This window comes from Austrofundulus limnaeus, unplaced genomic scaffold (genome assembly GCF_001266775.1).
Source record: "Austrofundulus limnaeus strain Quisiro unplaced genomic scaffold, Austrofundulus_limnaeus-1.0 Scaffold1860, whole genome shotgun sequence".
NCBI lineage: Eukaryota > Metazoa > Chordata > Actinopteri > Cyprinodontiformes > Rivulidae > Austrofundulus > Austrofundulus limnaeus.
The window spans coordinates 21,834-33,821 of NW_013954262.1; the positions used below are offsets into that span (position 1 = coordinate 21,834).

General features: G+C 40.1%; 1 protein-coding gene across 1 annotated transcript in view; it reads left to right on the forward strand.

Moving 5' to 3' along the window:
- The window catches only part of lamb3 (laminin subunit beta 3), a gene marked incomplete at its 5' end in the record, with an annotated part of 27,672 nt that extends 15,699 nt beyond the window's left edge, over positions 1 to 11,973 (forward strand). Inside the window, 7 exon segments of the mRNA XM_014033826.1 lie at positions 1,262 to 1,468; positions 4,634 to 4,778; positions 4,875 to 5,082; positions 8,189 to 8,330; positions 8,411 to 8,587; positions 10,694 to 10,853; positions 11,159 to 11,973. Coding sequence (XP_013889280.1) covers positions 1,262 to 1,468; positions 4,634 to 4,778; positions 4,875 to 5,082; positions 8,189 to 8,330; positions 8,411 to 8,587; positions 10,694 to 10,853; positions 11,159 to 11,298 — 1,179 coding nt within the window.
- Positions 11,974 to 11,988: the final 15 nt, after the last annotated feature.

The window sequence follows — 11,988 nt, forward strand, 5'->3', positions numbered from 1 at the left end:
TTCTTGTTATATATTTCACATATCTTCTAAACTCTCTTTCACTCTTTCCCATTACATTTCACTTTTTTCTTCTTTCTTTTTCTTCTTCAAAAAAAATCTGATTAAAAAAAGATACAGCTTTTACTTTTGTTTCATAACTAACTCTAAATCTACAAAAACAATAAATTAAAGGCTTACCATCCCTTGAAGGAAGCAATATTGTCTACTACCTTTAATACCATAGGTTTAAACTGAAATCATTAAATGTTGTAAGGGATGGAGTTGTATCTGTTTCAGTCCAACCTTATGCAGGATCTCATGCAGTACTGTGAGATCTCCTGGGATGTCTTAGTGCTCAGAGAATGTGTTGGGAATGACTCTTAGCTGTCACRACACAAAAAGTAGTTTAGCTGGTGTCAAACATTAAACATTAAATAGCCATTTTTGTGTTTCCTAATGTCATTGTCCTTTGGTTGCTGTATTTAATTAGATTGACTTTAAAAGATAACCAGTATTTACAGCCAAGTGTGAAGTAGCTGGGACGAGGATCAGCTCCTTCAGATCTGAGGTCATGGTACTCAGACAGAAAAGGGTGGACTASCCTCTCCAGGTTAGGGGTGAAGTGCTTCCTCTAGTGGAGGAGTTTGGGTATTTTTGGCATTTAGTTCATGACTGAGGGAAGAACGGGACATGAGATTAACACATGGATCAGTGCAGCTTCATCAGTGTTGCTGGTCTGTTGTGGTCCAGAGGGATCTGAGCTGCAAGGCAAAGCTCTCCATTTACCAGTCTGTCTATGTTCCCACCCTCACCTGTGGTCACAAACTCTAGCTACCTAGAGTTTTGATGAAAATTTTTTTTATTGTGGATATAGGCAGTCTAAATGAGTTTTAACGTAGTCTAATTTGCTATCAGTTTAAACGGCCACAGTAATTCAGTTTTTTTAACTACACTATGTCTAAACATGTCTCTGTGCTGCCGTCACCTCTTCTGCTATTCAGAGACTTTGCTTTAACACTGACATAAAAAGTTGATGTTTAGTCAAGAGTAGTCATCTTCTGGGGAGCAAAAACTTAATCTGACTAACCAGAAATTCAGTTCATGTTCTTGACATAGTATGTATTGTACCGTGTCTGTATATGAATTCCTTGCAGCAAGTAAAAAGAGAGCTCAKCCAGATCTGCTGTTTGTTCGTCATTCCTTGTGTCTTGATAATTTAACAAGTTCATACTTTGTGTTTGATAGCACGACTGTGTAAATAATTTCAGACTTCTTTTTTCAGGTGTGTGGAAGTGTTCGATCAGAGCCTTGTACTCCTCTTGAGTGTGAGGCAGGGGCTTTATGCCCACCAGAGGGAACTCCTCCTTGCAAAACGGGAAAAAACTGTGTTGGTGCTTTGCCTTTGAGCAACAAGGCATTTGCTGACGTCAACAATGTGAAGGATCGACTGGATAAGCTCAACGTGAAGATGACGGACGCAGCAGAGATGGTACGCTCTTAARCTTTATTGATGACATGCTGCTAAATGAGCACATACATATTTGCTGAATACGTAATACTTACAGAGTACATGCTTGTAATTGGTGGCAGCTGTGGCTAAGTGGTAAAGGGAATCGTCTTCTAACCAGGGAGTTGGTGGTTCAATTCCACAGCTATTCAGTCACATGCCAAAGTGTCCCTGGGCAAGACACTGAACCCTCCTGTAGGGGTCACCTCGAGTGAAGAAACAAGATTTACTGCCTCGAAGCAGGCCTCGGACAGGCCTACTGAGAAGGCAGGAACTCTGTCACAAACTGAACTCTATTTAGGCCATGACAGGTCATTTCAACCCTAGGAGAATTTCTCAGTTCCCTTAATCAGATAATGGACAGAACAATCTTTTCTGTTCGTGATTCATTTGTTGTTTAACTAAGAATGTTTATGCATTTGTGAAATCATATAATGACTGTCACAAGAAAAGTGGAACCACTTCTACTCTTTTATCGTGCCTAAAAGATTAATTAATGGTATAAAAAAATCACAGAGAAAATCATTACCATGTTTTCATTGTGTTTTTATATAAATCACTGTTTTTATTTTACTGTGAACACAGTTATATAATTGTGGGTTTTCTTGAGAAAATCTTTCATTTATCTGGACTAACAAATGGTTCAGACTGATTACTTAAACAGAAATGTTAATTAATCATCATAAATGTTTTTCAGTGATTTTTCTTAGAGTCTACCAGAAGAAAAGTTGAAAAGAAATGTTATCATATTCTGTCGTGAACAACCACAGAATTTAACCTTGGCTGGCACCTGGCTGGCAAGTCTTATCTTTCTTCTTTCCCTCTGACTCATCTTAAGCCTGAGGGCGGAACCAAAGTCGTCCGCTTCTATTACTAACACGGACGTCTTTGAGTGACGGAACACTTCTTCCTGGATGCCAAACTGGGAAGGAAGGCTGAGTTTCTCCCCGGAGAAACCAGTTTGGTCCGTTAGGTCTTGCCTATAAGCCAATTAGGGAGATCTAGCGGCCGGGACAGCGGCACGCCGCCGACTGTCCAACCCGAGGCTCCAAGCCTCCCAAGTGTGTTCAACTCCCAAGGGGAGATTTTATTTTGAAAGGAGGAACCGGATGCATCAGCTTTAATCTTTCTGGCGTGGATCGAAACAGACGAAAAGTTGCCTGAAATAACACTTTTCGCAGAGGAACAGTGAGTTAGGTTATTTATGAGTAGATTATTTATACAGTGTTGAGCAAAACAGTGCAGGTAGTGTTGTTAGGTCCATGGGTATTGTGCTGATGTCAGGAGGTAGAGTTCAGGAGTGTAACAGCTGTAGGAAAGAAGCTTTTCCGTTACCTGATGGCCTTAGTCTGGAGGCTCCTGTAGCACCTCCTAGAGGGCAGGAGGGTCAATAGTCCGTGAGCTGGGTGACTGGAGTCTTTGATGATTTTCCCAGCCTTTTTCAGACACCGCTTCTTGTAGATGTCCTCTATGGCCGGAAGTGGTGCTCCGATGATGCGCTGGGCGGCTTTCACCACCCTTTGTAAGCGCCTTCCGGTCTGATGCCGAGCAGTTCTCGTACCAGACTGTGATGCAGTTGGTCAGGATGCTCTCAATGGTGCAGTGGTAAAAGTTAATCAGGATGTCTGAGGACYGGCGGTTCTTCCTCAGAGACCTTAGGATCTCAGCATCAGCATACATCCGTGTCAAGCCATYGGAAGAAAGGTGAAGCCAAATAAGTTGCTCTGAGCTTTACGCTCATATTTTGGATTCGCCAGGCGTTGGTCATATCCGGCTGTGTGGTTCCCCGTTGGCAATGAAGGGTAGAACTGACACAGCTTAAGCTCTGGTTCTCTGGAGAGACCCCAGCCGTTGTGTTGTGGACGGCAAGGAGGTCCTTCTCTCTCTGACTCCCAGGCAGAAACTGTGTTAGTCATTTAAATAGAGTTTTCTTAGTTCTGCCTTCAGAGGTTAGATTAGAAGAGGAAGATATTAGGGAAAATGTTAGTTCAGAGACTTGCCGTCACTTCCTGAAGCTAAACAAAGATTATTGCTTCTGTGTAGTTCAGAAACAAAACATGTCATGACCTGTTTAGTTATTTTCTGATGAGAACTCTTTAAAAACATAAATGAAAAAATGAATTACTTCAAACTCAAAACATTTTAAGTGTGATTCAGACAAATAAACATCGATGTTTAATCAAACTTAAACCACAATGATTAATTAAGTTAAGTAAGATATTTCCACAGAAAATCCATACGTACATAGCTGAAATCATGCTGAGGGAGGAAAGAGATCTGTCCTCTTTTCTCCTGTAACTTTGATAAACATTCTCTGATTATCAAAATGCGTAATAACTTTCAGTTAAGAGAAAAATAAATYAAATAAAAAAGAAGATTATTCTGTTTATTATCTGATTAAGAAAAAAAGAATGTCTCTTTTACAGGTTAAGGCGACCTGAGGTGGCCTAAATTCAGCTCTAAGTGGAACAGAGTTCTTGTCCCTTTAAAGGCCCATCAAAGTCCCTTTAAAGGTCCAAGACAGTTTCCCTGATTATTTCACTCGAGGTGACCCCTACAGGAGCATTATGAAGCACAAAATACAACAACAGAGACCCCGAACTGTTGAGCAACTGAAGTTGTTCATCAAGCAAAACTAGAAAAAAAATCAGCTACAGAGCTTCAACAATCAGTGTCCTCAGTTCACAAACACTTATTGAGTGTTGTTAAAAGGAAAGAGGATGGACACAGTGGGAAACATGACCCTGTCCCAACTTTTTTGGAACATGTTGCAGCTTTAAATTCAAAATGAGTGAAWATTTGCAGTAAAAAACAATGAAGTTTATCCATTTGGACATTAAATATATTGTCTTTGTAGTGTATTCAGTTGAATATAGGTTGAGGAGGATCATTGTATTGTGCTTTTATTTATTTACACAACGTCCCAACTTCAGTGGATTTGGGGTTGTAAATATACAGTAAGTACCTAGTACACACCAGAGTACCAGATATGTATTCTGCAAGTACCAGGTATGTGCCTGTACATACCAGCTAATTACCCAGTACACATTAGGTTGCATTATGTATTGGTAAAGCAAAAATATTATTATAAGWTTATTTAACATTTTACAGATACTAAACCATTATTTTAATTTAATTTTTTTGCAGCTTCAAAAGACACAAGAGACAACGAATGAAATTCGGCAGTCAGCAATGGACCTGTCCAACAAACTAAAGAAAGCCAGAGATCAGCTTGAAGAAGATTTAAATGACACACGCACGTTTGTGAAGGAACTCAAAGACTTCTTGTCAAGTATGGAAAGTTTAAGAGGTTCCCTCTGTAGATCGATTTGTGAAAAACTGTCTTTGGTCACTTTGCTCTAACTCTTACCAATGTCCTGGTGTGTAGACCCAACCTCCAACCTGACCCAGATACAGGAGATAAGTGACTGGATCCTGAAGGCCAAAGTACCCCTCAGCCCGGATACACTGAAGATGAAACTAGAGGAACTAAAGAATCTGGCAGCAAATTTACCAAACAGCACGGCTGTGCTAAAGGAGGCTGAACCCCAGCTAGACACAGCRAGAAAACTACTGCAGGAGGCCCAGGATGCCAGGTGTGAACCACCCACCCCCACCACACACACCAACACTCGTGAAACTGTTGACCTGAAAACACTCACTGTTGTGTTAAGATGCTACACGTTGCTCTGTACTTGTATGGTGATTTGCAGCTGGTATTAACATTCTAAATACAGGAAAATTATCTGATACTTAAGAAATTATAGGTTCCAATTAGATATCAGCAGGTTTTTGCACAATCTCAATAGCATAACAACATTCTGAAAACAAATATTCATCCCATATTTTAAAATCGCTTAATAAACCTCCTGGCTTTAAYGTTCAAGTCAACTCCTCTACATTGTTGGACATGGTTCTCAATAGGACTGTGCATTTGGCAAAAATTTGGCGATATAATACATATCATGACAGAGGGGTCACGATACGATATATTGTGATATATTGCAATACTGTAAGCAAGACGATGTATTCTGATATATTGCAATATTTTTGTCCAAAAATTCTATTTAAAAAAACTGTATGATTTGTATGCATTTTATTTGTTTCATATTTCTTATTCCATCCATGTTTTCAATTATTAGACTAAATTTGCCAATAAATAGTTTGAAAARATATTTGTGGCAGCTTTTACATTTTAAAATTAATTTACTATAGCAATACTGTCACCCAACACACTTAACAATAGCCTACATGTTGTCATAAAATTCAATAAACAMATGATATGAGTTTCTGGGAGCAGCTGACCTGCGTCCAGAATGTGATTTGCATATCGGTAGTGGGTCGAAGTCATATGGTCCCCAAACCAGTAAAGAGATGGAGAAGCTAAACAACACAGCTAAGTCTCTTAAAACAAAAACTTTTTAGAAGCAAAAACAGCAGGATAAACCTAAATGACTCAATCAGCACTGAGAGCAGCAGAAAATAATGTCTCTGTCARGGGGCATCTTAAGGGGGTAGCACAAGAATGCCAGTCATTTCAATGCACTGTTTCAAATGGTCATCACATTTGGCCACATCAGTACCGTACCTCTGGGACCCCCTTAGCTTGAGGCYCTAGATGCATGCCTGCCTGCCTTCCATAACGTGACGGCTGACTACAGTCTGAAAAAGAGCGTCCCAAACTGGACACTTCAATTTAGCTTAAAATACAGACATTCTGACTAAAAAGGGACTGTTGGTAACCTTACCTCAGTTTAGAAAGCAGCAGGTGTCGATCATTCCTGCTCTGATTCAGCTATGAGTGCATGATGCTAATGTTTACTCACAATGCTAATGCTACCGTTAAGCTGGAAACATACTCCCTCCAAACTGCAGACGTCGGCACAGGTTGTCGCAGTTTCATGACGAAAATTACGTCACCYGTGTCCGCAGCGTCGGCTCGGCAGCCCCTTTTGGTACAACCTGCTGGCAGAACTTTTACACCCCTCCCGCGATGACGGTAATGTGTGATTGGTCTGAAGTTCGTAGGCGTGTTTGTTTGTGCTAAAACTGAAAGCACTCTGACACTCAAAAGGAAAAAAACTTGCTCCTAGAGCCGACTGTTGAAGCAGAGTTTTATAAAGTCAAACCAAGAAAAATTCATGGCGTGTTTATTTGTGCTGAAAGCGCTATTGGATGCTGCATTTACTTAAACCACTCGGTTTAAAAAAAAAGGGGGGGGGGTGGGACAGACTCGCTCCCAGAGCCGACTATTACCAGGAAGCAGAGTTTTATAAAGGTAGTCAAACTGTGAAAAACTCATGAATGGAGATAAAACAGACGTTGTGCATGGAGGAATCTGACTGCTAAAAACTGTGGAGCTTTAACCAGGACAGATGTGGATAAATATGTCGGGTGAGTGACGAGTCTGACTTTTTTTTCTGCATTGTCGGCTGTTGCGTGAAGAAACTCCGTGCAGTGACGTATGTTGCAGCGGGTGGTGTTTCCCTGGAGCTCGGTGTGGTGTGTCTCTGGAGCAATGAAAGGTGTGTGCGAAAACGACTGCCGAACAACCACGTGACCGCGCGTCGACTCGTCGGCGTCAGAGGGAGTATGTTTCCAGCTTTACTCTCTGACTCCACAGGAGAGGAGGAGCCAAATGGCTGGCTCACTGCTGCCAACTAGCAGTCAGAGACTGAACTACAACATAAAAATGAACCGTTGGCTGGAAAGTTGAGATTTTAAACCTTAATTAATAATCGATAAGGTATCAGAAAATGAAAATTTGCGATATTTCAGTGTATCAATATTTTCTTACACCCCTAGTTCTCAACCAAAAAAATGTGGAGTGATTCCTCTGGGTTGAAGCTAAATGTTTGCCTTGAGTGGAGGAGTTCAAGTACCTGAAAGATGAACCGGTGAATCAGGACCTCTTCTGCAGCGATTAGGTTACCTATCTTGGTGAAAAACGAGCCAAGCTAAAATGTGAAGCTCTGAATGTACTGGTTTATCTGAAGCACCTAGTATGCTCCAGCTGAACTGCCAAAATCGGAGCAGATTGTTGCAGTTTCGTGACGAGAATTACATCATTTTATTTGTTTTGTAGTCATTTCGACCTGTTCTTGTCACAACCTGAGGGCCAAACTTTTAACCCCCCTCCACAAAAGAACTTGTGTGATTGGTCAAAAGTTCCTTCTCATCAAAAAGGTAAGCTGATCGCTCCAGGTCTGATTTGGATGTTTCTTGGATGCAAACCTCTGAAGGTTTTCCAGGTGTGGCCCACTGGAAAGAAACACCAGGGAATACCCTGAGCTCACTGGGTGGAGCTGGAGAGAGTTACTGGGGAGAGCGAGGTGTGGGTTTCCCTTTTGTGACTTGACCACAGATGAAAGGCAGAGAATGGCTGGATGGCTCTAACACTGTGTAGTCATTGGAAATACAGTTATGACACATTGTTCATATCTTAGTCAGGCCAAAAAGTAAATAAATTTAGATAAAATAAGACTCAATTTAATGAGTCATGGATTAAAATTGGTCATACGGAGAAAATAGATGTAGGACATAAATAAAATAAGTTGTAAATGTGGCCTTAAATTTAAATCCAGGATAAACCTGTTTACATGTACGTAGGCTTTATAGTCAACAGAAAAAACTGTTATAAACATCTACACATATGAAAGGGCACACAATGAAAAGACTGTTTTTATTGGTGTTTAARTCCAGGGACAAGGCACTGGGAGTGAAGACTAATGTGACCAACCTGAATGCAGGCTTAGACTCAGCTGATGAAGCCCTCTCTGACCTGGAGAAAAAACTGCAAGAAAGCATGGATACCACAGAAAACCTGAATAAAACCCTGACACAAGTAGGATGCATGGATATTTTATTTAGCAACACATAAAATGCTGTTTCTTAGGCTTTACTGAACATTTGCTCTCATTACAGGTCAAGGACCAACTGAGCCCAGCAGAGAAGGTTCTGGATGATGTGTCCACACTGATAAAGCCAATGGAAACCCAACTGGGTGAGCTGAAGGAGCTGCTGAAGAATGGCCTTCAGAAGGCACAGGATTCACAGGAAAATGCAGACAAAGCTGAGGAAGATACAGCTGCAGCAAATCAGGTGAGACGCCTCCTGCTTCTCTTCATGCATTTTGTTTATTCAGAGAAATATACAAGTTCATTGACGTAAGCATTAAACAACAATAACAATGAAACAGGTTCAGAAGTTTCATTGTGTGACAATCAAGAGCTCAGTTAGCCCTGCAAAGCTGATCATCTTCAGCATAAAGGACAAGTGCATTTTCAGAGGACASCTTTCTGCAGAATAATCCRYGTAGAAAATGTCATGAATATGTCAGAAGTTTATATAAGCATTAACATGGGGCTCTCTAGTAAATCATTTCTGAGATCTGGGACCATTCCTTACATGTGTTGGTGTAGATTCAGTTATCTAAAACAAAGAGTAAACCAAACACAAATTCAAAGAGTTCAACAACAAAGCAATACTTCTATTCTGTTACCTAAAGATGTTTCCTGTTTCATACAAGGCCGCACTTATCTGCAACTCATCAATCCAAGCCATTCATTTCCACCATGATTTCAACTGTGTCCACTCTGCTCAGCACAGTGGTGCTCTGAGAACCAGGCACAGGAAATGCAAGATTGTGCAATCAAGCTAGTGATAAAGYTGGAAGTCAGACCAAAATAATTAATTCGGTGGAAAACAGACTGGAAACAACAGTTGAAACTGCATCGCTGTTTTCTTTTTTTTAATCCATATTTCAAAATAAAATCCATGTTTACAAACAGAATGATATTCCTGACATATTGTATGTACTGTATATACAGTATACTGTATGTCATATACAATATTTTGACAACATATATGTATAAATGTACCCATAATTTTATTGTTATAACTAGGATTTTGATTAAATATAGTCTGTCTTTGGTGTATTATTTTGAAAATACGAATGTTGTGCTCGTTCATTTTCCTGTTAGTGCAATGTAATCTTGTAGGTTGATTCTAGTCAAATTTGTAGGCTGGCTGTGCGTATGCCGCCGCCCTGCGAATGTAGGGTTTGTTTTTACTGTCGAGCAGATGCAGTGTTCCACACAGCTGTGTTTTTGTTTGCCTGGCTTACAAGAGAAATGTTTTGGTCACATGCATGAAGGTGTTAACTATAGGGGAAATTACCGAGTATCTTCTGAGATGACCTTTGTAGAAAARTGGTCTCTGTTCTCCTGACACTCGTTTGAGGACCTAAAATGTTCATATTTTGGACGTCAAACAAGAAAGACCAACTTTAAACAGAGGTGGCAATCCTACCTGGAAACTACTGTGGATCTATGTGAACATCTTTCCATAGATCGTTGTCATGTAAACAAGGCCTTGTCACACTACACAACTTGTGCCAACTTATGAAAATTTTTGTCCAAATTACTAATAAAATTTGTATTTTTGATCAATTTGTTAGAATTACATTATGTACACACCAAAAATAAGCTTCCTGTTGATTTTGTCAATTCCAGCTTCAACATAGACATCTTTAAAATATTGGCACAAGTTGTCTAGTGTGACAGGGTCTTTAAACTGCCTGAGAGTCTCTGTTTCTGGAGCTGAATGTACATACAGATTAATCTCAGCCCCCTCTCTCAATCTTTATGAGTTCAGCTGCTTCCAAACAGCATGTTGTGCCCTTTAAAGCTTGGAACACCACACTCTCCATCTTTGATTACATTTTCTGATGGGGAAGCAAAACTTCTTTAACTAATAGAGCAGAAGTTTAGCTGCTTTGATTTAACATTTTGAAGACAGTTCTAATACTTGCAGCAGTGATTTCTGATTCAAATGGAGAAATATGAACCCAGAAGCCACACAGCTTCTTATCAGTGGTAAATGCACCTGTACAGTGCTTTATCAAGTCCAAGGACTCCAAGGCATTCACGCCACTATCTGTCATTCTGGGTTAAACTGACAGAAGTGAGGCTGCCATTCAGTTGGCACCACCAAGGTAAAGTGTCTCACTCAAGGACAAAACGGCTGAGATGGACAGAGCAAGGGTTTGACATGGCAACCCCAGTCCCCCAACCACTCAGCCAACCGTCCTCTGTTACACCAAACTGGTGTTTCTAATCAGTTATTTTAAATCTGGGAACACAACAGCTTTTTAGACAAATTCAACTGAATGTTCTGTTGCATGCTAAATTAAACATGTATTTGTAGGACCTGCTGACTCTGGAGAAACAACTCAATCAACTTAAAGATCAAGGAGCCACCACGCCAGCTGGAGAAGCAGGCCTTATTGCAGATCGACTTGCAAAACTCAAAGACAGTGCTGGAACTTTAGCTAACACCACTGAAACTATGCTGACGTCTCTAGCAGGTATTGTGGTTTTAATATATTCATGTTGACACAGCAAACTAATACATACTGACACTGATCTAAAAGATTTTACCACTAACCGTCCCATACTATTCTACCATTTAACTGTAAATATCAGCATATTACTGGAAAATCACCAAATTATGTTTTAGTAAATCACTTTTTTATTCCTATGTTGATAACCAATATACCTACACGGTATGTTGGTTATCAATCCTTTAAAAATGTCCTTACGTGGCCTTAAATTGTAGAAGGAGATGGCATTTGTAGATAGGGATGTTTAACACTTGTCTTTTTTTCTACAGGAAAAGCAGATTCTCTTCAAGCACTTCAGGACGAGATCTTGCAGAAATCAACAAAACTCGAAGGACTTGATGCCAAATTAAAGGACCTCCTGGCAAAACTTAGACAAAAGGCTAAAGATTTTATTGGGTGTCAGGGTTAGGAGTTAGCAGACACAAGCACCTGCAGGACCTCTCAGCATATTTTCATCGTTCACACTGTTCTCTTACAGTTTTATATATTTGCACTCTTGATATAGCATATTTTTTCCAAACAAAAATGCCTGAGTTTCAAACTTTGACAACCAGTTAATCTGCAACATGCTCTACAGTGGACATAATACAGTTTTTCTCTGTTACTAAAACACTAAATCCTGTTGTCTGAACCAAATGCTCAGTTCCTTGAACCCATTTATTAAAATGGCAGCCCTTTTGTCAGAACACTAAGCACGGTTCACCCAGTTAGACACAACATGCAGACCTATTTTCACCACTAAAACACATTTTGCTCTTTGGTTCACATGGGTTCCACAAGCACAGGTAGCAAAAGTGAGACACAAATAAAGCACTGCTGCCTGATCTGAAACACAGCAACTCAAAATAGATCACACTTGTGTCTAATGATGTGAACAAACCAATACAAGGCAGTACAAGGAGCCCTGCTAATCAAAGCTTCACTGTGAATAGAAACAATCACAGAGGCAAGTACTATAAATATATATACTGTAAATAACTGCATGCAGTTTTGTTGGTGCAATGGATTTGTACACTTAGATAAAAACAAAAAGTATACACACACATACACACACACACACACACACACACACACACACACACACACACACACACACACA